The 25,484-nt window shown below is 44.0% G+C and overlaps 2 protein-coding genes across 3 annotated transcripts in view; one reads left to right on the top strand and one right to left on the bottom strand.

The window, feature by feature from the left end:
* Positions 1–1,732: 1,732 nt before the first annotated feature.
* The window catches only part of NGR-A32 (neuropeptide receptor A32), a 48,388-nt gene continuing 24,636 nt past the window's right edge, over positions 1,733–25,484 (bottom strand). Inside the window, exons 7-11 of one of the 2 annotated variants that reach the window (XM_028188193.2) lie at positions 14,604–14,754; positions 12,506–12,702; positions 10,144–10,281; positions 5,268–5,414; positions 1,733–2,510 (exon numbers count right to left, since the gene is read on the bottom strand). In XM_028188193.2, coding sequence (XP_028043994.2) covers positions 5,303–5,414; positions 10,144–10,281; positions 12,506–12,702; positions 14,604–14,754 — 598 coding nt within the window. In that variant the 3' untranslated portion in view covers positions 1,733–2,510; positions 5,268–5,302. The remainder of the gene's footprint in view (positions 2,511–5,267; positions 5,415–10,143; positions 10,282–12,505; positions 12,703–14,603; positions 14,755–25,484) is intronic. The other variant, XM_089729614.1, reaches the window with a different exon arrangement.
* LOC149502276 (uncharacterized) lies at positions 21,277–23,727 on the top strand. The gene has a single exon (XM_089729613.1). It carries the CDS (start codon positions 21,590–21,592, stop codon positions 23,249–23,251), a length of 1,662 nt encoding a protein of 553 aa, XP_089585739.1. The 5' UTR covers positions 21,277–21,589; the 3' UTR covers positions 23,252–23,727.

The raw sequence follows: 25,484 nt of genomic DNA, 5'->3' as shown, positions 1-25,484 counted from the left end.
TTGTCGGCAAGATTTATATATGTATGAACCTACCATTTATCTATACATATAAATAAAATTGGAGTGTCTGTTTGTAATATTGAAATAACCACTTTTTACTGCATAGGTACATCTATACATATAAATAAAATTGGAGTATCTGTTTGTAATATTGAAATAACAGTTTTTTACTCCATGCATATGGTTATTATACCTAGTCAGGTCATAAATTCTGTCACATGTTTAATGTAAAATAATTGAAACAAGTTTCTTCATTATGTAACCATTCATATACCAAAATGAACTTAACAAAACATAGATTCTTATGACACTAAAGTTTATTCAAAATGACCTCCTTGATTTTGAATACAGGCCTTCAATCTGCGCGGCCAGTCGTCTATCGCAGCACGAACGAGGTCCATGTCAATATCGGCGGCTGCCTTAATCAAGGATGTCTTAAGTGACTCCAAATTGGGATGAGGCTTTGAGCACGCCTTTTCCTCCAAGTTTTGCCATATGTTGTAATCTAACGGATTCAAATCGGGACTGGAGGAGGGCCAGTCTTCGTGCCGGGTGAAGTCGATTTCACGCGCCGCCAGCCAGCCAGTCTTGTGTGCTCTTCGCTCTATGAGCTGGCGCCGAATCTTGTTGGAATACCCAGTGCCTGTTATTGAACATGGTATGAGAAACAGGTTCCACAAGGTTCGTCAGGACTGTATTTTGATACACAACTGCATTCGTTTTTACACCTTTCTCACAAAAATGTACCTCTGTTAAGCCCCAATAAGAAACTCCCAACCATACCATGAGCGAGGATGGAAAATGACCTCGTTGGACATGCGGAATACGGTTGCTCGCTTCTTCACTACTGTGTGCGTACACCTTATCATTTTGTTTGTTGTAGCTCTCTCCTACGGTAAAAATTTTTTCATCCGAAAAAAGAATTTCCCGATATTTTTTTCCCGCGTACCGCTTCAGCAAAGCGCGGCATCTCTTCAGTCTCATGTCCATTAGACGATCATTCAAACGATGTCCTGTTTTTCTTCGATATGCCCGAAGCCCTAAGTCTTTATTTAACACCCTTTTCACCGTGGTTCTGCTTAACCCCATCTGAAGGGCCAACAGTTTCTACTTACGTTTGGGATTTCTTTGAATTCGCGCCTTCACAGCTTTTATCACTGATGGAGTCCTAACATACCGAGGGCGACCACTTCTTGACCTGTTATCTACACTAGAGTCTTCATTGTATCGTTTGATGGTACGTTAAACGAATCTTTTGGTTATATTCAAATTTTTCAGTATGTTAAAAATTTGAATTGGCGCGTAACCGCAACGATGCAACGCAATAACTGCAACACGGTCTTCTTTAAGCGTCCACTCCATATTTAAAAATGAGTAAAATTCTAAAAGTATACTTTTTTTATTTTCATGAACAATTCGATATTCGAATTCAATAAACTTTTTTGTGGCCAGCATTCTAAAAGAATAGTTTTTACTGTGTGACAATACTTATGACCTGACTAGTTATATACGGTACATACACCAAAATAACATTTTTTACAATTTTTGTCTGTCCGTCTGTCTGTTTGTTCCGGCTAACCTCTGGAACGGCTGGACCGATTTTGACGAGACTTTCACTGATAGGTAGCTGATGATACACTTAACACCAGGTGGGCTGTGAGCTCGTCCACACATATATGCAATAAAAAAAAAATAAAAAAAAAATATAAGGAGTAACTTAGGCTACTTTTTTTAAGACTAGCTTCGCCCCGCGGCGTCACCCGCGGTACGACAATAACCGCGGGTAACATCGCGGGACTCAGTTATCAATAATAAAATTTAATGTTTCCGAAGCGAAGTGAGGACGGGTCGCTAGTATGCAATAAATGCGTAATTGGAACAGCTTAATCAAAAAATTGTAACAAGACACTTCTGAAGAGTATATGACCGGCCTAGCCAAAATAATATAATAATATTACGTCAATAGCAGTAATGTTTCTATCAACGAATACCGTCTATATGTTTTTTAAGAGTCAGCTAGGGGAACAGGCGTTTCTAACAGCTACGTGAGAAGATGTTAAGAACATTCCGCATAACGAATAGCAGGAAACATGAATGGCTCCTAACTTATTAAACAATTTTAATTTTGATCAACTTTAATACAATTAATGCACATTTAGTTTAGTGGCCACATGATTTGATTCGCTTAGAGAATGAGCAAAGAAGCTTCAACACGGGGTAGACAATAATACGATAATACGCTCCCTTTCTTACTAAGAACACCTTTTCAATATAAAAATCTATGCTTCTTATTGTTTTATAATTATTTTAATAATTTGGTACTTAAATAAACGCCTAGCTACATTATGTACAATTTAAATTGAGATCGAACGCGTCCGAGTAATTTTGCATTGAAAATGACTGAAGCATCAAATTTAAAAACATGATGAAGTTGACGTTGAGTTATTCAGTCCTTCGGTCTCCGCGCGGCTTCCCCCGGCCCGTTCACACTCTCCTCCCGTGGATGAAGGCTGCAACAAGCGAAGCAACGCTAGGTATATACGCGGTGTGCGACGCGACGCGACGCGACGCGACGCTTACGTCAGATGCACTTATGTTTCCTGGCCGATGAGGTTTGGCTGTGGTTGAAGCGGTTTTACTTTCTATAGATAAAACGGTTGAACCTACTCACGGCCCACTTGGTGGGAAGTAGTCATCGAAGTCCACAGCCATCGCAAGCTCAGCACAGCATCGCTTGAGCTTTATATGTTCATTTGTACTTACTAATTACGATACTTTTTTACGGATTTGTTTGTCATGACACGATAGTAATCCTTAATCGTGGAACATGAGCTGGCGTATTTCATTAGAAAAATTAATACCTGTGAAATTTAACCGATATAATCGTATCGATCGATACTAGTAGGTTCTTCCGACATTTTTTTCTAGACTAATAAGCTAAACTAACGTTCGAAAGTAAACTAAGAATAGTAAACTATTGGCTGGCACTTGCGAACTTGGCTCACGTTAGGGCGGACTAGCTACCCTGATTGTACGCCTTTAACGGGCCGGCCCACAACCCTACAACCCCACAACCGGCATGCCGTTATCTATCTTCAGTAGGATCGACGGCTTAACCGCACTGCAACAGATGGGGTGTTGCTGTTTTAGGCTGTCACCACACTGCTGGCTCGCAATACACAGGTATTTAATCTGTCCTGGTGTCCGCCCAAGGATCCAAGTGCAATTAAAATTAGTGATTGATCTCGTCCTCAACAAACATTAACGTATCGCATCCATTATTTAGTTTTGTTACTGAAATTCTTAAAATGTCTTTTAAGAATTTCAGTTTAAATGATCAGTTTCTGACAAGAAACTGATCATTTAAACTATCTGTTGATAACAATAGAGCTCGATAACAACTCCTAAATAAAAACAGGATACCTACATACTTGTATAGGTCTACATTCAGGATTACATAATATGTGGTATTTTATAATATTTCATTTATGTTGTTTGCTACAAACATATACAGCATTGTTAGGGGAATTATGAAATAAATCAAGTCACAGCGATATTTATACTATTATTTTGATTCTATTAACATTATGTTCACTACAAAAACTGTTAAAAATACAGTTGGTGCATCTAATTACGAATCTAAAGTCTCTTTTGTTTCACACTCTTTTGTTTGTGTTTGTTTATTTGTTTTTGTTTGAGTACACACTAAATATTTGTTCTTATTGAAAAGAAAATAGAATGAATAGATACTCGTATTCGTTATTCTGTAAATAGATTATATTCAACATGGGATTTAAGGAGATTGGTTGCGGTTGTCATGACGACGCGGGAAGGAGTTCTTTTACTATCCGCGACTCGAAATAGTGGAAAATAATTTATTTCTGTAATGGAGATGAGATTTTTAGAGACGAGTTATAGTATGTTTTATTCATAAGTCGGAATTTAACTGGAGCGGTCTCACCGCACCTCAATCTATACGATGTAGAGGTGAACAGAGAGTGGCCTGTCGTCCATCAGCTGGTCGCGGTCGTCGCCAGCTCCACCAGTACGTTTGCGATATCACGAGCCACGCAAACTTAGTCCCCAACAGAACCAGAACTCACCCAAATTTTTGAAAGACCAATAAAGCGATCATTAACAATTCTGATGCAACGCCTCGCCACAGTCACACTTATAGTAGTTATGCTGTAACATGTTTTATATTTCAATTCAGTCAGGCTGCGCCCTACCTCTGCTCTGAGCATATATTATTACGCTGCCTAATTCAAGATCAACAAGACAACCCTCGTAAGGAAGTTCCGTCGATGACAGGAGGCCCGCTCGGGCTCGGTCGAGGGTAAATTTACAATGATAAGCTTTAAAAAACAAAACGTTTTAAAATCAGTTGATATTTTTATTATCTACTGATCCGAGCTTTATCAGACGTGTAGACAAGCTCACCTCAGTCTGAGGACTTTGCTTACACTATCCCTAGCAAAAACTTTTGTATTTCGGATGGAAATAGTACTATGTCCGGCTGGCAACCAACAATTATCGGTACGTGACACTGGTTTCCTTGTCATATTGTTACTACTTCCAAACATATAACAGTACAAGCAGTACCGTAACTTGGTCTTTCTACGTACCTATCTAACTCTCTAGTACCTGACCTCACCGTACACTCTAGAGGGTGTAGTAAAAAGTGTGTGTTCCGAGCTGGCTATGTGGTGTCAGACTAAAATAGCACCATCCCGTTTGTTCCCGCGTGAGTCTACTCCAATGTTGCCTATTTCTGCCGCGAAACAGTGGGACGTTCCGTCTTGAAGGGTGGGGCGGCCCTTGTGCAATACAGTCGAACAATCGACCTCACGCCTCAAGACGGTGCCATTTATCTGTTCGATAATGTTTCGATAGTCCCTTAATACCAGGTGCTCCTTGAGTTCGTTTGCCGTTACATTATAAGCATTTTTCGTAACAAAGTGTATCCTGAAAGTCGCTTCGCCAAATAAAGTATTACTTCTTGATATATTAAACGATATTTTTCTGTAAACCCCCGTGCTACTACCGTACATACGGCGTGGGCGGAGACCCGTGCACGGGACTGGAATTAAAGATTCTATCGCAAATTTATTTCCATTCAGAATTTCGTGAAAATTACTTCAATAGTTCAGACGTGAAAACTTACTCTCTTATTAAATGATTTTATTTGCGTAGTAACAGAGTAACTAAATATCGGCTGGCTGACTTGTCGCACCGTGCAGAATTGCACATATGTGTAGGACACTTACGGTCGTAGGTGTTGGTGCCGGGACACTTCCTGCAGCTAGCATGCGAATACAGTCTCGGCGAGGGCGGGTCGCTGCGGATCCGACGCGTGTGGCGCGTGGCCCATCCGGCTGCTGTATTTCCTTTTGATCCTCTGCATTCCTCGGTAGCTGCACGTTCAAACAAGCACATGTATTTATTTATTATAATAATTCAATAAAGACTGTTATTGTGACACAATCATCGGTAAGATGGCGTAAGAATAACTAGTAGTTAGTTAGAATAGTTTTAACAAATCTCCGTTTTTTATTTGTTTACCGATAGTACTCGTAAGAGGGAGCGCGGCCGCGGCGTGGAGCGTTAGCGCACCGCTTGTTGCGTCGCATCAGACGGATATATCTATTATAGGACCTGAACAGTGTATACGAATTCAGATGGGAATAGTCTATAATGCATTAAGAAACTACTGCATTAACAACAACTTCACCATCCATGACATGGAGCAATGGACGGCCCCGGGACGACAATGGACGGCACTGGGCAGCACTTAGGTAAGATGAACCTGACTAGCGCCGCCTGCCATGGTCCACGTCTACGTCGTTTGTTTCTGTACGGAATCCCTTCAAGCCGCCTCAGGCCACAGCAGTTCCATAGAAGTACTGTCCTGTAGCACGTCCTCGCCCCCTCAGATCGACCCCCCCCATGACTAATTCCGGGGAGAGGACGCCTCCTACAGGGGCCCCGGTTCGGCGACGACAGATCGGTGCGGAGAGAGGTGAGCTCTCCCTTATAAGACAATTACCTTGCACTCGCTTGCCAGCCTCTAACCAGTAAGCCATGGCTAGTACTATTAAAAAAACAAATTCAATAAATTCATACAGGATAGCCATTCTGACAAAATCAAGTTTTTTTTAAGTTTTCAAAAGTTTTTAATTTTACAAGCTGACTGTCTTTCATTCGTAATTAACTTCGTATATTTTCCATTTCATCGCTCTATAATATCCACATTTGATCATAAGCGAATTTGTCATTTTGTTTACTCGGTGCGCTCATTGAGTTATAAAATAATCAGATCATTTCACGTATCATCGCGCTAGGGGAAATTTCCTCTAAACATAAAGTATATAAATATATCCATTCATAACTTAATTGTACGTGCGATACTTTAAAATTATTTGAAAATTTTATAATATCGTACCTCACCTGCAACCCACAATGTGCTAGTAGTTCTCCGTTACAGATTGTTCAATATTTTCATTTTTCACTTCTGGGTCGTTTTCAAATTTGGGGCCAAAAGCTAGTTATTTGATTTAATTCTCATAACCTTAATGTTACCGTAATTATAACTCCAGTAAATTTGTTGTGATGACAACAGGCGCGTGGTCCTATAACTGTATATTTGTAAACACTGTTAAATTAGGAGCTATATATACATTAAAAACTAGCCCAAACCTCATTCGTATCGCTGGTTCGAAATTCAAATTCTAACTTGTTTGCTATTTTTCCAGTAATGCATTTTGAAATTCGGCAATTTTATTTAATCAGTATATAATACAATAATAAAGGAAAAGTAACTGGATATTAAAACATTATTAAAAACAAAAGAAGTACGATTTCTAATCTTTTTAAAAAAGTTCCTATTTAAATTGTCACCCGTGTTGGTGTTATCAAATGCGTAAAATGAAAAATATAAATGAATATTAGATAATATTATCAATAAATTAGTGATTGGCTTGATTGTGATGAGGCACTTTTTATTCTAAGCATGCCCAAATACAACAAAATTGAAAATTAGAGAAAGTTTAAATTCATGAAATCGTTACTTTTTTGGCCGCAGAATTGAAAACGACCCTTCTGTACTGCTCAACTACTTATAGCTAATGAATGTACGCCCAAAATCGATTTAACTGTTTCGCAGATTGGTTTTTAAAACAAGCAGATAGACAGACGACATGTAGTACATATGTACATACGTGTGGCTTTTGATAATGATGTAAGAAAAAACCATAAAATTAATACTTTTTTAAAATTATAGAAAGGCACTAAAAAAAAGAATTTTTGGATACGACTTGGGGGTTGGTAGGCTTAGCCCGCAATACCCTACAGGTGACTCCTGGGTGGTGCTAAACGGGAGCCCAAAAGACAACTGGTGGTAGGACCTTGTCCGACCGACTGGCGACCACCCTCCAACTAGAATCCGTTGTCAAGTAGCCTAGCGTGTGGGTTGGAGACCCAGTTCTACTTCTTTCTTCTCCTGTCCTCAAACGTGCTCGCGAGTCCGCGGGATGTTATTTACTGATGGGAGTATAGGAAGGCCCAGTGAAACGGTGTCTACCACCGCCCGCTGTTCAATAGGGGACCTGAACTCAGGTGTTATTATTCCACCCCGGGAAGCTGTCCCGCCAACCAGTGTAAAATTCTGTCGTGCGGTCGTCGCGCTGAAATCGAAGACCGGAGTGGATCCCGGCGACCTTACACAGGGTGGACGGGGGGCCCTTCCATGCTCAGTGTCATCTTTTCACGAATCCCTGGTCGAGTGCTCATTGTGCCCTTTTTTTATTTATTTTTTTTAACTCTAGGGAATCTATTTACGGATACCCGGTCAAGGAGGGTAACGAACCGGGTTATGTCGGACTCCGGTGCCTCCCGTGAGGAAGAGGGAGACGAAGAGGGCCAAGGTCATCCACCTTCCCGAATTCCTCGCAGGAGACTACGCCTTGAAAAAGGCGCGCGAGGCGCTCGCCCCGCAAAACTAACTACCGACTAAACCCCATCGAGCTCCACCACACCGGCTACACCAGACCCACGGTACCGCAGTGCGCGCCGACAGTCCGCCTTCGCCGGTACCCGTCCTGATGATAAGACGGGATTTCATCTCCGGGAATATCCCGAAGGACGTCGTCTCAGGAGACACCGTGGGTGACGCACAGGAGCCACCTTGCACCACCCCACCACCGGACCGACAGTCGAGTACCGGGCGCCCCCGCACCCGCCACCCGACAGTCCCTACGGCGGCTGAGCGGGAGCTTCATGACCGCGCCGCCCACCCCGCCTTCTGCGTTGAGGTGCTGAAGAGGGATCCGACTCCCTTTCACGCTCCTCAGCCTCACGGGACGCCACTACCAGGTCAAAAAACCTGGCCATGGCCTCCCACAAGCCCTGATCCTCTAACCTGCGGGCGACGACAGCCCGCAAGGAGAGGTTTCTCCCCAGCACCGCAACAAAATCTCGCCGCAAGTACTCCCAACGCGGGTACGCTTCGAGCGCGTGATGTGCATCATCGTCTGGATGTCCGCACTGGTGGCAACCCGGATGTGGCTCTCTCCTGCAGACCTTCCACAGGTACCTCCCGAAACAGCCATGTCCCGAGAGGACCTGAGCAAGGTGAAAGGAGAGTACGCCGTAACGCCCACCCGACCATGCCTCCAGCACGGGCACCAGGGCCTCGAGAATGCGCCGGCGGGTGGCCGAAGTTTGGCCAAGTTCCTTCAGCAATCGCTCCCTCCTCTAAGCGTACGCCACATGACGCCCAGCACGCTTCCACCGACCAATGACCAACGGGCCGGGTGTGTTCATTGTGCCCTGCGCTTATTCAAGCATTACCTTGATTTCGCCTTTAGTATCCTATCTCTCCGAATCCTTACTCTCCAATAAAAACATAAAAGTCGATAAAAGGAAAAGAGTTTTTCGGTAGATCGCCATTCCACATTTAATGTGGGTTTCAGCAATGTTAGAGCCGTAAATAGCAACCTTAATTGTTACATCGGACAAAATACGTCGCTAGGTCTAGGTGTGTGCACCATACTAGTATGTATATGTATGTATTTTTGTGAGAAAGATTCACAAAAACGACACGTCGTACACTCAAATGTTACAATTAAGCTTCATACATTTATGAGCCCTTACATTTTTATTAAGTTATAAAACGCTATTGTTCATGTATAGTAGAATCAGTTTCCATCGATCGAGGATTATAGCTAATATCATCATGATCAAGTGGTGCGCGTCGAACACTTTCGGAAGTTGAGTTTTGTGGTTCTTCTGGAGGGTTTACGGAGTTCCTTTTTGATCCGAACCGAAGTCGACAACAGTTTATAATTATTTCTATTGCGCTTGCGGGCAAATGATCATACGACCCACCTGATGGCAAATGGTGACCATCGCTTATGGATGTTAGCTGTGTCAGGGGCATAGCCAAGCCAATCTCTATCATCAACTACTCTCCACAAACCTCATCTGAATATAGATACCTGATAGCGCTCAGGGCACACCGACGAAGGAAATTCATTCCAAGGCTGGATGGAAACGTAGCTAAAAATATCTCTGAAAGCGCACTTTGGATGAACGTGGTTGTTCAAGGTAGGATTGATTATTGGGCGGTGCGATGATAAAACGGGAGATAAAGATGGGATAATCTCAAACAGCTCCTAAGAGCCATGGAACATACGGTACAAAATACAGAGAGAACCAAAGTCCCTCCATAGACCCTAGAGGCTCTCAATAATCCGTAAGGCTGGGATTATAGATAATCCGAACGGCTCTCTTTTGTATGGAGTGAAATGAAATATTACGCGCAATATTACGCGCCATCATATTATTATTATTATTATCAGCCCACAGACGTCCACTGCTGGACATAGGCCTCCCCAAGCCTCGCCACATGCAAGGCTGGATTTGTGCTTTATAAAATAATAGACTTTATCCAGGAGCGGAGTATCGCTTCACTCTGTTGAGGACTCCCAGCATTTTTGAGGTCAACTTGACTTTGCCCTCCAAATGACTATGATACTTTAAAAAATATAATAATATGTAAAATGATCCATTGAATACAAGCAACAGCTCGACAACAAACACGGGACGAGTGCAAGAACAAATAATGTAACCAGAGGTAATAATTACGTTAACGAGTAAAAACCTGATCGGGATCTAGTGTTAGACTGGGACGGACACTCGGGAGGCGAGTCCAGGGGGTGGCGGCGCCTCCACATCACCTCCAGCCACCGGCACATGATCGCCATGCGGAAGTAGCTCCTGAACCTGAGGAAGAACGCATCTCATCATATGTCTGACCTGCTGATACGTGACGAAAGGCGACGCGATGTAATCAATCGTGCAGATATGATAAGCGCTATGAAACATCTGCGAAGGCCCACTTCAATGAAATTTTATAATATCCTTCATCAACATTCGTGAGGTATTAAAGGGACTTGTTCTTCGTCTAGAAGGCACGCTTCTTGTCCATACTTTACGCAACAACTCGTCAATAAGCTCGAAGGCAAGATGCAAGCTGCGGTAGGTTAAAAAGTCAAAGAAAACTACCTGACTACACAAAACTAAAATAAATCATTACGAATATACTCCTTCTCGCTGCGATGCTGAGGGTCGTGACCTCTGTGGGATTTCAGAATCTTCCGGCGCACTATATCACGCCGCGTCGAACTGTCATCGGCGGCGGCGTGCGAATTTGGTCTGCCTAGCGCATGAGGGACCTGCCCTACAGTTCCACCTTCCCGGTCAAGCATAATTTTTTTATATATTTATATTATTATCTAAGTTATTTTGTGTAAGTTAGTTAAGTGAATTGAGAATTTTAAAGTGTTCGTTAAGTGTTTTGATTGTTTTAAGTCAAATAGAGTGTTAATCTATGTTTCGATAGAATTTTTATTTATCCCGAGCCCCAGCGCGTAACAATATCTTAAAAACCAAGATGAAAGTAGAATTATAGTAATCAACAATAAGTACCACGATGAAATTTTGTTTTATTTCACGCGGACAATCAAACAAAACCTCCGAAATGCTGCATGAAATATAATAAACATTCTCAATAGTTCGGTGTCGCGTGCCGTGTCGGTACTGAACTCACGGCTGAGCGGAGCACGATACTGAGTTAATGCGAAGCGCTCTCAGAGCCGTCGAAGCGCGGTATGTTGCGTGAACAGACAACCGGCCATGTGGAAATATTTCAGAAACTTATTTAAATTTTAAACTGAAGCTTTTTCAATTGTTCTTTTGTGCATCGTTGTCATCACCACTGGGAAAAACCGTTCTAGAAGTATAAAGGTTTACTGGTGGTAGGACCTCTTATGAGTCCGCGCGGGGTTGGTACCACCGCCCTGCCTATTTCTGCCGTGAAGCAGTAATGCGTTTCGGTTTGAAGGGTGGGGCAGCCGTTGTAACTATACTTGAGATCTTAGAACTTATATCTCAAGGTGGGTGGCGCATTCACGTTGTGGATGTCCATGGGCTTCAGTGACCACTTAACACCAGGTGGGCTGTGAGATCGTCCACCCATCTAAGCAATAAAAAAAAGGTAACCTAATACCTCTTCAATTGTTTAATAATTAACAGTCATGCAGGATGCAGGCGGCCAGCTCCCGGAGACCGTCTGCCTCTCCATACAATATGGAGCGCTTTTATCCGCCAAAATTTCAACAAATTAAGTAAGTAGTAAGAATGAAAAGTCTGAAATCGATAGAAGTTCACAGCTCGTATATACAAGGGCAAGTATACAGCGAATACCAACAATACTCCAACGGAACTGAACCCGGAACCCCCTTGTTATCCACGAAGTATTCTCGGACGTAAAGGTCTAGTGTGGCGACTCGATCTAAATACCACATTAAATATTAAATGTAAATTAACCATGTGTAGATATTTGAAAGCGAATCTGACGGATCTGATCGCAATCCAAGCAGCCAATACAGACAGGGATATTTATAATGACAGTAATATTTCACATAATTGTAAGCCAACATCAAACGAAGTGAACCGAAGCCTCTTGTTGACAGATATCACAACACAACGCTTTCGCAGAGCTTCAAAAGCACGACACTGCACAAAAGCAAGTTAAGAGGGCGGTCTACAAACACACTAAAGAATAGCATATTATAATAGTTCGTTCTTAAAGAAAGTCATTCGATTGTTTCTTGTCTCTGAAACTTGGAGCTGGCTTCGTGATCTTTTAATTTTTATAAAAAAGATCAAGGGTTTTTTACCTTAATGATCTTTAATAATTTCCTAAGTTAAGTTAAGTTTGGTCCTAAGTTAGTTACACAAGTAGGTATGTGTGCGCACGAGTGTGTGTGTGCCGTGTACTTCCTATGGACCGGCAATGCGATGTTTTCTTATTACGTCTTAATAAGGACGGCGACCTCATGTCGATAAGCGAGTATCAATGTTCTGAATACGGTGTTTGAGACGAACCATGCTACTATGATGAAAAGGGCACAAAAATTTTCAAACGTTGCCATAAGAAAATTACTTGGCGTTCATCCAGTAGTATATGATGGGGTTGACCATGGCGTTAGACATGGCGAGCCAGTAGAAGCCGAGGTAGACGTGCTGCACGTAGCGGGAGTACAGGACCGAGGAATCCAGATGCGTGTAGATGAAGTATCCGTGGTACGGGAACCAGCAGATACCGAATATCACAATCACCAGGATGAACATCTTCACTACCTGTCAATTACATAGAGGCTTGTACTGTTCTGATATCGCTAGTGTTTCGAAGATGACAGATGAGATGAAGATGAGAGCATGCCTCCAGCCGGCCACGTTGGTGCTGCCGGTCGTGGGAACGCACTCAAGCACAACAAGGCGTTTTATTTCGCAGAGTCGAGAGAGTGACATCTCCAGTCCGCCATCGGAAACCGTTACTTTGTAAGATTTTAATGTATTTTTTCTATAATGTATTTAACAATAGGACAAACTTATCTTTTGATAATATTATCACTGTATCCTTCTCTCAACCCTTTTCAACGAATGTTCGGACGGGATGAAAAGTTCTTATATGTACTCTTTTACATGAAGATGGGGTACAGGGGCGGCGCCCCCCACTTTCAAAATATTTTTTTTTATGTTATAAATAATTTATCACCACATACATTATCAAATATTTCTATTACTTTATTTGAAGACCTAACTTAGTAACATATTAAAATTTTTATGAATAGAAAAAACAATGTCCTATTTAATATATTAATATTATAAATTCTAAATTACTTATAAATCAGCGGTCGAGGAACTTTTTTAATTATTACCCCAAAATATTTTTGTGTAAGTTGATATTACCCCATGGCGAAGAACAAAAAACAATGAAATCGCTTCTTTTTAGCATCTTTCATATTATAGCCCCCCTCCCCCCCCCCCTTGATAATCTTGAAAAGAAAAAAAAAAGAATTTAATTTATACATAATTTATTCAATGTAATACCTAGTAATACATAATGGTAATAATAGTAATAATTTAATATACAGTTGAGGAAAAAAAATCGTCCCCACCGAAAATATAAGTAAATGATAATTTCTTATTATTTTATAATTCATATATTTTTCTTATATTATTAGACGAAAAAACTAGTTTAAATTTTATATATAGCCCCCTTAAAAAGCTTTTTTAATTTAAATGATTTTTTCGGTTTTACCCCACAAAATTTCATTTTACCCCATTTGGGGTAATTTACCCCGGTTCCCCGACCGCTGTTATAAATAATTATTAGACTATATTTGGCACGAATATTAACACTTATTAAAGACAGATTTAGCAGTATTTTTGAATTGACTGTATCGCTTCTCGTATAATTGTCTGGATTTGCTGGAAGTGGTTGAAAGTAGTTCATTAGTAAATAGCTGTTCCTTCTAGTTCTAAATTTAATATAATATCTACTGCATCTAAATCACTATCACTCGAGTTATTCAAATCAATTTTTTATTATAATTGTACGTTATGACAAAAAAATTACCAATTCTTGATGAAGCTTCCATTAACATAAAGATATACCTAAACATGCAGCTACTAGGTTACCGGGAAATAAAGAAAGATACGCGCATGCGCACATTTGCAGTCTCACCGGGAGAGAATCGGGTACTTTTATCCCGCGTGCCAGGGATTAAAAGCGAACTTTTCACCTCGGGGGGAAAAAAAGCTTTATGATAAAATTGAAACAAAAAAGTTTTACATTACAATTATAAGTTAGAAATTTGCGTAATTACTGGTTTACCAAGATTTGTGAGTCCGCACTGGCGTCACCCCGGAGCACCGCGCGCTGCCACTTGAGGAGTGGGTCAGCCCTGGGTGGCGACATGCGCACTGTGCTGTCTGTGCTGTCCACGCACTGCGGTAACCACTTAACGCGAGCTGCGCTATGAGATCGTTCACCCGTTTAGCAATCAATAAATACGTGTGTAAGAACGTGGAAGAAGGCACGTGGCAGTGACATGTCAGTGTGGCGTCAGAGTCACGAGCAGCTGCTAGTGGAACACGGCAGCTATTGTTACTGATGACAGGTTGTCCATTGTCATGTGTGATAATAATTATACAGATGATGATGATAAGGTTAGTTGTTTAAGTTTGAGAAGTACCTTGCGCTTAGATTTAATAGAATCGAGCTGTCGTTGCGTGAGCTCTCCGATGGTCCTGGATCCCCACAGCTCCTTGCCCATCGCGGTGTAGAAGAACGACATCCCCACCATCGGCACGGCGTACGTCACGATGAAGAACGCTATTTGGTAGCTGAGGACAACATGACACGTCTTATACACGTCGCCGACGCCGTCGCCGTGGCGACGTTGGACGATTCGGTTGCTGGAAACACGCCACGAGCCTACGTCATGAGTTCGATTTGCAAGTAAAAATAAACTGCGGCCAGGTCGTTCTGACATATATTATGAATCCAGACTTGCTCTTTTCCATGTCCAATCTTTGGAAGCTCGCCGTAGGTTTTTTTATTTAATATTTTTGTACAAAATTTTACACTCCCATATAGATTCCATGGAACTGCTGTCGAATATTTCTATCAACACCCACTTCAGAGCCCGGAATTCGCATTTGGTAAACCTCTTTGCGTTACGGACACATAAAAATAATATGTGGCGTTTATGAACGCACATTTTTATGATGCGTAAGCCGGAACGCACGAGATGTGGGAAAATAAATATAGTTTGTGCCACGGGACCTTTTTACCGCCAAATATTTAAAACGTACAAATAATTTATAATGTGTTTAATAACTAATGTAATATAATTACTTAGAATTGTTTATGCCGCTACAACAATAAAATTTATATTGTTTCAACTGTGGTGTTAATTATATAAAACACGACTTTACGGTGAATTAAAGAAGGGACTCTATATGAGCTCCCTCATTGGTGACCCCGACGTGATCGATCGTTACAAATAGAGATCGAGTACGAACCATATACACCTGGCGCAGCATTCAGGCAAGATCGTCTACAAACCATATACACTTGGCGCAGCATCGCCGCGCACAGCAGAGTGATCAAGTCTTAGTACAAGCGGTTAAACACCTAGTGCGGCATTCCACAACACGGAACTTATTTTCTTCTTTTTTTTGTGTTTTCTGATTAACTCAGTGAAGTGTTTTTATATATTTTTTATTTTATTTTAATCTTAATTTTTTTTTCATATTCTCCGCCTATACTATAACTTTAATTTTGTTACATAATTGCATATACAACAGCTTTGTCGACATAAAAAACAAGAAAAACAAAATTTTAATTTAATTTAATGGTTCCTTTTGTAACAATAGTTAATCATATTTTGTTGACGGGCCTTCATTGCTCCACCAATTCATAGTATAACATTGTAATTAATAATAATATTAAGGTATTATTGTACGATTAGTAGTAAGGAAATATTTGTTTTTACGAGGCAAAATAATTACAGTTTTAGGTTTTATATACATGAATGCTTTAGAGTAAATCGTCACGAAATGTAAGTCGGTGCTAACATCACATCTGTATTTGACTAATTTCTATTTTCTTGTTTACTATAATTTTATTTCATTGTTATACTGTGTCTCTTATAGTCAGTATTTTGCCATCTTTTAACATAATCATTAATTTTCAATTTCCTCTTTACTTATTATTATTTTTTAAGTTGTTACATTGTATAAATGCTTAGGTTTTTTTTTTTGTTTTTACAATTGTAAACGTAATGTTCAATAATGGAGGCAAACGAACAATTAGTTAGAGAAGAAAATACACTGTTAGTACAACAAAATGCCATCCTAAAGGCTGAGTTACAAAAACTTAAAATGCAAGGCATTGATAAAAGGGACCCACCCCCCACAGACCCATTATTTCCTCAACCTACGTCAGTATGCAGAGTAGCCATAAAATTTCCTCCTTTCTGGCCTGATCGGCCTGCAATTTGGTTTGCTCAGGTAGAGGCACAGTTCTTGATTTCAGGCATCTCCGCTGACCTAACTAAATTTAACTACGTGATTGCTCAGTTAGATACCAGAGTTATTGGGGAGGTAGAGGATATTATTCTCCAACCACCACCTGAGGACAAATATGGTCGCCTCAAATCCGAGTTGATCCGTAGGTTGTCCACGTCTGAGGAGCAACGTGTCAGGCAACTTGTCAGCGATGTTGAGTTGGGTGACCGCCATCCTTCGCAGTTTTTACGTCATCTTAGATCATTGGCAGGAAACACCCTCACTGATGAAAATTTACTTCGCCAGCTATGGATGCGTCGCCTCCCACAACATCTCCAAGCAATTTTGGCCGCCCAATCAGAACTCTCGCTGGACAAAGTCGCTGAGCTAGCGGACAACATTTTGGAAGTTTCTCCTGGTATGGTCGCATCTCATTCATCTGCTGTTTTCTCAGCAAGCACGTCTGCCGTCTCACCCCCTTCGTTAGAAGATATCACACGGCGTCTGGATGAGGTCACGCGTCAGCTTGCTGTGCTTACTGCAGAGCGCGGTAGAAATAGGACCCGGAATTTCTCAAACCAGCGACGACGATCACAAACGCCTGGTAAGCTTCAAATGTGCTTTTACCATAGGAAATTTAATACTAAAGCTGTTAAGTGTATTCAACCATGTACCTGGACGCCGCCGCCACCTTCGGAAAACGACAAAAGCAGTCAATGATGGCGACGTCTGACTGCTTAAAGGAGAGTCGCCGATTATTTGTCAACGAAAGCGCAACCAAGCGCCGTTTTTTAATAGACACAGGCTCCGACCTCTCCTGTTACCCATACCAGTGGTTAGCAAATAAGCCGGTACGTTCAAACTATACGTTAGCGGCTGCCAATGGTAGTGAGATACGCACTTTTGGTCACATAGAAATGGCGCTTAATTTGGGGCTACGCCGCACATTTCAATGGCGATTTATTATCGCTGACGTCAACACCGCCATCATCGGCTCCGATTTTCTGGCGCACTATCGGTTGTTGCTAGATTGTGCCAGTAAGAGACTCGTCGATAGCATTACCGGGTTGTCATGTGTTGCTGCCGTCGCTGTTTTAGACCAGACCAGCGTCAAAGTTGTCTGCGCTCCGTCATCCCAATTTAGTGCACTTCTTGCGGAATTTCCGTCCATTACGAAGCCACCAGGACTTATTCGTGAGCCGAAGCATAACACAGTTCATTATATTCTAACCACTGAGGGCGCCCCAGTCTCTTGTCGTCCTAGACGTCTGGCACCTCAAAAACTTCAAGAGGCCAAAAAGGTTTTTGATGATATGGTACAGTGCGCGACAGCCAGACCTTCGAAAAGTTCGTGGTCTTCTCCACTTCATATGGTCCCTAAGCGCGACGGCACCTGGCGACCCTGCGGCGATTATCGTGCGTTGAATTCACGTACCATACCTCGTTAAGGCATATCAGCAAATTCCTGTTGCGCCTGAGGATATCTGTAAAACCGCCATCATAACACCCTTCGGACTTTACGAATTTAATTACATGACTTTTGGTCTGCGCAACGCAGGCCAAACGTTTCAAAGATTTCTAGACGAAGTTGTCCAAGGTCTCGATTTTTGCTTCGCGTACGTTGACGACATATTAGTGTATTCCCGTGATGCTCTTCAACATGCTACACACCTTCGTACTCTTTTCAAGCGATTTGAAGATTACGGAATCGTTATAAATCCAGCAAAATGCGTGTTTGGTGCTCCTGAGGTTACTTTTCTCGGAAACAGAATATCCGTCGACGGAACACAACCACCATCAGAGCGCATTCAAGCTCTAAAAGATTTTCCTCGACCTCAGACCGTACAAGGACTCCGTCGTTTCATTGGGTTGGTTAATTATTATCATCGATTTCTGCGCAATGCGGCCAAGTTACAAGCACCGCTAGTCAACGCGATCGTGGCCGCCCAAGGTAAAGGTCTCATCACTTGGACACCTGAGCTCGAAGAATGCTTTAATGCCTGTAAAGATAGCTTGTCATCTGCAGCTCTGTTGGCACACCCTTTGCCTAACGCTGAACTAGGGTTTTTTACCGACGCTTCCAGTTCTCACGTTGGTGCCTGCCTTCAGCAGAAAGTCGGTAATGCTTGGCAACCCCTGGGTTTCTTTAGTAAAAAGCTGAATCCCCGACAGTGCCAGTGGCCAGCATACTACCGAGAACTTCTTGCGGTGTATGAGAGTGTGCAACATTATCGACACTTCCTAGCCGCACAGCACGTAACGATTTATACGGACCATAAGCCATTAGTTTACGCATTCTCGCAACGTCGCAAAAGGCTTCCTCCGGTACAATTAAATCAACTGTCTTTTATTTCGCAGTTTACCACGGACATTGTCCATATAAAAGGGGTGGACAATACGGTGGCGGACGCCATGTCCCGCATCGAAGCTGTTAGTTTTGAAACTGACCATTCTGCTCTCTCCGCTTGCCAAAAACTTGACGACGAATTGAAAAAGTATCGTAACGATGCGAATTCTTCTCTAAAACTAGAGAACGTCTTAGTTCCTGGCACAAACACTGTTTTGGTCTGCGACATGTCAACAGGGCGACCACGCCCATTTGTATCGGAACCTATGCGAAAGAAGATTTTTGCTCAGCTACATAATCTTAGCCATCCTGGTACTAGATCAACCATTCGATTGATCTCAGACCGTTTCGTGTGGCCTGGCATTGCCAAAGATTGCCGTTATTGGTGCCAAACCTGCGTTGCTTGCCAGCGAAGTAAGGTGACGCGGCATATAAAATCTCCACTTGGACACTTCTCCAGTCCTACGTCTCGGCTGAAGCATGTCCATATTGACATCATAGGCCCTCTTCCATCTTGTTCTGACTTCCAATACTGCCTGACTGCTGTGGATCGCTACACTCGATGGCCCGAAGTTTGGCCTATGCACGGAATAACAGCAGAAGAAGTGGCGAGCACCTTTGTAGTCGGTTGGATTGCTCGATTCGGAGTACCTGCTGTCATCACAACAGACCAGGGACGACAGTTCGAGTCGGACCTTTTCAGACGCCTTACTAATTTATGTGGTACTAAACGTATACGCACTACTAGTTACCACCCTTGTGCCGATTGGCTCGTGGAGCGCATGCATAAACAATTAAAGGCCTCTCTGATGTGTTATGATGATTCGTGGTTGAATGCATTACCTTTGGTCTTATTAGGAATGCGTTATGCTTTTAAGGAAGACCTACAAGCAACAGTAGCGGAATTGCTTTACGGAGAAACATTAACGCTTCCAGGGGAACTGTTAGTACCTCCCGGTCCTTCTGGTTTCGAGGACCCGACAGATTTTGTCGTAAAGTTAAGACAGCGTATGTCTAAATTGCGTCCCACTCCATGTTCATCACACACTAAGCCATCACCTTTCATATTCAAAAATCTTTCCACCGCCACCCATGTCATGCTCAGGGGGGATTCGGTTAGACGTTCAATGCAACCACCTTACTCTGGTCCTCATAGAGTTATATCTAGAGCCGAGGACGGAAAAACGTGGTCGATTGAAGTAAAAGGGAAACAGGTGACGGTCAGTGTCGACAGAATTAAGCCAGCTTTTGTCGAAAATTCTTTAGTAGATCTCGTTCCAGCACCAGTACCGCGGGTTTCTGTGCCTCAACCAGCGCAACCGGATGCTACTAATGTCCCTTCATGTCCACTCGTGCCTTCGGCACCTCTAACTGCTACTCCTACACATACACCTCAATATACCACCCGGTCAGGTCACAGAGTCCACTTCTCCAAACCTTTCGACCTATGATAATTTTTCTCTTTTTCTGCGGATTCTCCTTCTCCGTAGGGGGGTGGTGTGGCGTTTATGAACGCACATTTTTATGATGCGTAAGCCGGAACGCACGAGATGTGGGAAAATAAATATAGTTTGTGCCACGGGACCTTTTTACCGCCAAATATTTAAAACGTACAAATAATTTATAATGTGTTTAATAACTAATGTAATATAATTACTTAGAATTGTTTATGCCGCTACAACAATAAAATTTATATTGTTTCAACTGTGGTGTTAATTATATAAAACACGACTTTACGGTGAATTAAAGAAGGGACTCTATATGAACTCCCTCAAATATATTATATTATTACCCTATGGTAGGAACGGTCAGGCAGTATAATCATTTGGCTAAATGTCACAATAACCTTGATATCTTTGAACCTAGACTCAGGGGATTTGTCAAATGTGTGAAGGATATCCTATTTGACAATGGCTAGTTGTCAATATTTGTTTTTCAATTGTGTTTTCAATAGTCAAAGCTATGCACATTAATATGGATTGCTGAGTGCACATACTATTTTGATTTTTTTTTATTGCCCTTGCAGGCAGACGAGCATACGGCCCACCTGATGGTGAGTGGTTTCCGTCGCCCGTGGACTTCAGCAATGCCAGGGGCAGAGCCAAGCCGCTGCCTACCGATCTGGATTGCAATCCAGATTAGATCTAGTTACTACTTGTACGATTTAGCTAATATGTACTGTAATGATTGTAATTTGTTTTGTGCATCAATATATAAATAAATAAAAATCTACATCATAACCTAAAGTAAAATTTAAAAACATGTGTCAACTGCAATATTGAACTTATTACATCATATTATCTTTTGTAACTCGCAAATAACTTTGTTCATCTGGTTCTATTTGTCGAGGGTGTCTTGTGTCTTGGTCCCCCATAATAGTACATGATAGTATACATATAATAGTACATCCCTTCCCAATGAGTTGTTATGTATCGACAAACAACACCTTATTCGTGGGTAACCACGAGAACTCGAAACGTCCGCCACTATGTAGTGATCACAATCATTCCGATTCAGGCACCCGTCGCGTGCTGACGTGCTCATCGACCGTTCGATTGCCCGACCTCGGTTCGGGGCACATCTGGCATCCAAGTGTTTTTCTCGGAAGTGACTACCTGTGCTAACTGCGTCGCATCGCCATCTGTGAGCGGGCGGACCCCTAAATTCCAGGAATTCGTTCGGTAACTTAGTGGCCCGTTTGCAAGCGGACGGCTGTGTGCCGTAATTAATTGCAATTATTAAAATTTTTGGGGCCTCGCCGTAAGGCGAGTGTGTTTTTAAAGTCCCGGGGCAGACCCCCCTGGGCACTCGTCTATTATAATGGAGTCCACGGTCGATCTGTTTGCAGAATTTCTTCGCCTTAGGTACCCAACGCTATCGGCAGAATTTTTAGAATTCAAGACTCATCACGCAGCGAACTCGCCGGCGGTCTCCGTCGCTCCCGTCTCTCCTGCGTCGTCCATCGCGGCCTCCGTCACGCCCGCCGATCCCGTGTCCCCGATACTCGCGCCCAAAACTTCTGCGTCGACCGTTGCAGCTTCCGCCCCAACCGTGCGTTCGTCGGCGACCTACGTTGCTTCCGTGCGTTCGTCCACGGCCTCCGTCGTGCCTGCGTCGTCCACTGCGCCCGCTAAAACACCCACCCGCATGTCGCCCGCGCCCTCCTCATCCGATTCAGAGTCGGACATGGAGGTCGACCCTTCCCCCGCCGCCACGACTGATGGATTCACAGTAGTCCAAAAAGGTAAAAAGCGCGCTGCGGAGGCCCGAGCTCCCGCGGCCGCTAAAGTAAGCAAAGCCGCGAACGCGTCGCGTCCCCGCCTTCCAACCCCCGTCGCTCCCGCTGTCCGTGCAACATCGTCGCCGCGTCCAGTGGCACAATCTAAAACTCAAACCCCTCCCCCGGTAATCCTTCAAGAGAAGGCAGCTTGGGACCGAGTTTCCCTGGCCCTTAAGGCCAAAAATATTAATTTTGTCAGCGCTCGTAATCTCGCCAACGGGATTCAAATAAAAGTAACGACATCCGACGACCATAGGGCCCTCACAAGTTACCTCCGAAAGGAGCGTATAAGCTTCCACACTTATACGCTCCAGGAGGAGCGCGAACTCCGCGTTGTCATACGTGGAATCCCGAAGGAGCTAGATGCCGATCTCGTCAAGGCTGATCTGATAGAACAAGGCCTACCAGTAAATTCCGTGCACCGCATGCACACCGGCCGCGGTAGGGAGCCATACAATATGGTTCTAGTCGCCCTCCAGCCTACCCCTGAGGGTAAGCACATTTTTAACATACGGACCGTCTGTAAGCTCTCCGGTATCGCCGTCGAAGTCCCCCATAAAAAAGGCACTCCTAGTCAGTGCCATAACTGCCAACTGTACGGGCACTCTTCCCGTAACTGTCACGCGTGCCCCCGATGTGTTAAGTGTTTGGGCGTTCACGCCACGGCCCTTTGTACTCGCGACCAGAAAACCGCCACTGAACCACCTAGCTGCGTCCTGTGCCGAACACAGGGTCACCCCGCGAACTACCGTGGATGCCCCCGAGCTCCAAAAATAAATCGCCGCGTCGCCCGCCAAAACCGCCTCCGAGCTTCCCGCCCAGACATCAAAGCCTCAGCACCCTCTGTGCCGAAGGCTAAGCTTGCCTTCGTGCCGGCGCCGGTGCCCAGCGGCTCGGCCTGGGCTAAACCGTTGCCGTACACGAACACGGCTGCAGCTCCTCCCTCCGCGATTCGTCCCGCCCCCGCGATACGTCCCTCCCCCGCGATTCGTTCCTCCCCCGCGACCAGCACTCCGACCGCGTCCGATAATCTCGCTCTAGCGATCGACTTTTTTCAGTCGATCAACTTTGAGCGTGTTAATGCTTTGGGTGACGCCATTCGCGCCGCCTCCACTGCACAACACTTCATCGCCGTTGTGCAAGAATACGCTGACGTATACGCGTCGCTAAATACGTACGTCCTCCCCTCACTCCGCCGGTAATCAATGGCGTACATAAGTAGAATAAAGCCCCTATCCGTAACGATAGGTTTTTTTAACGCTTACGGTCTCGCAAATCAACGTGATCAGGTTTGTGATTTTTTGCGTGACCATCAAATTGACATCTTTTCGGTGCAGGAGACCCTGCTTAAGCCCGCGCGCCGCGACCCTAAAATCGCGAACTATAACATGGTTAGGAACGACAGGCTCACTGCTCGTGGTGGTGGTACCGTCATTTACTATAGACGAGCCTTGCACTGCGTCCCACTCGACCCCCCCGCGCTTTCTAACATCGAAGCATCAGTATGCCGAATCTCGCTGACTGGGCACGCGCCGATCGTTATCGCGTCCGTTTATCTTCCACCGGATAAGATCGTTCTAAGCAGTGATATCGAGGCGCTGCTCGGCATGGGAAGCTCTGTCATTCTGGCGGGCGACCTAAATTGTAAACACGTCAGGTGGAACTCACACACCACAACCCCGACGGCTTGACGCGTTAGTCGATGATCTCGTCTTCGATATCGTCGCTCCGCTAACCCCGACTCACTACCCGCTAAATATCGCGCATCGCCCGGATATACTCGACATAGCGTTATTAAAAAACGTAACTCTGCGCTTACATTCGATTGAAGTAGTTTCAGAGTTAGATTCAGACCACCGTCCCGTCGTTATGAAACTCGGTCGCGCTCCCGATTCCGTTCCCGTTACGAGGACTGTGGTGGATTGGCACACGCTGGGCATCAGCCTGGCCGAATCTGATCCACCATCGCTCCCGTTTAGCCCGGACTCTACCCCGTCTCCTCAGGATACCGCTGAAGCCATAGACATCTTAACGTCACACATCACCTCGACATTAGATAGGTCATCGAAACAAGTTGTAGCGGAGGACTTCCTTCACCGCTTCAAATTGTCCGACGATATTAGGGAACTTCTTAGAGCTAAGAACGCCTCAATAGGCGCCTACAACAGGTATCCTACCGCGGAAAATCGTATTCGAATGCGTGCCCTACAACGCGACGTAAAGTCTCGCATCGCTGAAGTCCGAGATGACAGATGGTCTGATTTCTTAGAAGGACTCGCGCCCTCTTAAAGGTCTTACTACCGCTTAGCTCGTACTCTCAAATCGGATACGGTAGTAACTATGCCCCCCCTCGTAGGCCCCTCAGGCCGACTCGCGGCGTTTGATGATGACGAAAAAGCAGAGCTGCTGGCCGATACATTGCAAATCCAGTGCACGCCCAGCACTCAATCCGTGGACCCTGTTCATGTAGAATTAGTAGACAGTGAGGTAGAACGCAGAGCCTCCTTGCCACCCTCGGATGCGTTACCACCCGTCACCCCGATGGAAGTTAAAGACTTGATCAAAGACCTACGTCCTCGCAAGGCTCCCGGTTCCGACGGTATATCTAACCGCGTTATTAAACTTCTACCCGTCCAACTCATCGTGATGTTGGCATCTATTTTCAATGCCGCTATGGCGAGCTGTATCTTTCCCGCGGTGTGGAAAGAAGCGGACGTTATCGGCATACATAAACCCGGTAAACCAAAAAATCATCCGACGAGCTACCGCCCGATTAGCCTCCTCATGTCTCTAGGCAAACTGTATGTGCGTCTGCTCTACAAACGCCTCAGAGACTTCGTCTCATCCAAGGGCATTCTCATCGATGAACAATTCGGATTCCGTACAAATCACTCATGCATTCAACAGGTGCACCGCCTCACGGAGCACATTCTTGTGGGACTAAATCGACCAAAACCGTTATACACGGGAGCTCTCTTCTTCGACGTCGCAAAAGCGTTCGACAAAGTCTGGCACAATGGTTTGATTTTCAAACTATTCAACATGGGCGTGCCGGATAGTCTCGTGCTCATCATACGGGACTTCTTGTCGAACCGCTCTTTTCGATATCGAGTCGAGGGAACCCGCTCCTCCCCACGACCTCTCACAGCTGGAGTCCCGCAAGGCTCTGTCCTCTCACCCCTCCTAATTAGCTTATTCGTCAACGATATTCCCCGGTTGCCGCCGACCCATTTAGCTTTATTCGCCGACGACACGACTGTTTACTATTCTAGTAGAAATAAGTCCCTAATCGCGAAGAAGCTTCAGAGCGCAGCCCTAGCCCTAGGACAGTGGTTCCGAAAATGGCGCATAGACATCAACCCAGCGAAAAGTACTGCGGTGCTATTTTTTTTTTTTTTTTTATTGCCCTTGTAGGCAGACGAGCATACGGCCCAC

Source organism: Bombyx mandarina, chromosome 09 (assembly GCF_030267445.1).
Source record: "Bombyx mandarina strain Sakado chromosome 09, ASM3026744v2".
NCBI classification, from domain to species: Eukaryota; Metazoa; Arthropoda; class Insecta; order Lepidoptera; family Bombycidae; genus Bombyx; species Bombyx mandarina.
This window is presented reverse-complemented; position numbering and strand designations above follow the sequence as displayed.

What these genes read in the sequence shown, in the direction of transcription:
- LOC149502276 (XM_089729613.1), top strand. Translation starts at nt 21,590, where the DNA reads ATGGAGTCCACGGTCGATCTGTTTGCAGAATTTCTTCGCCTTAGGTAC.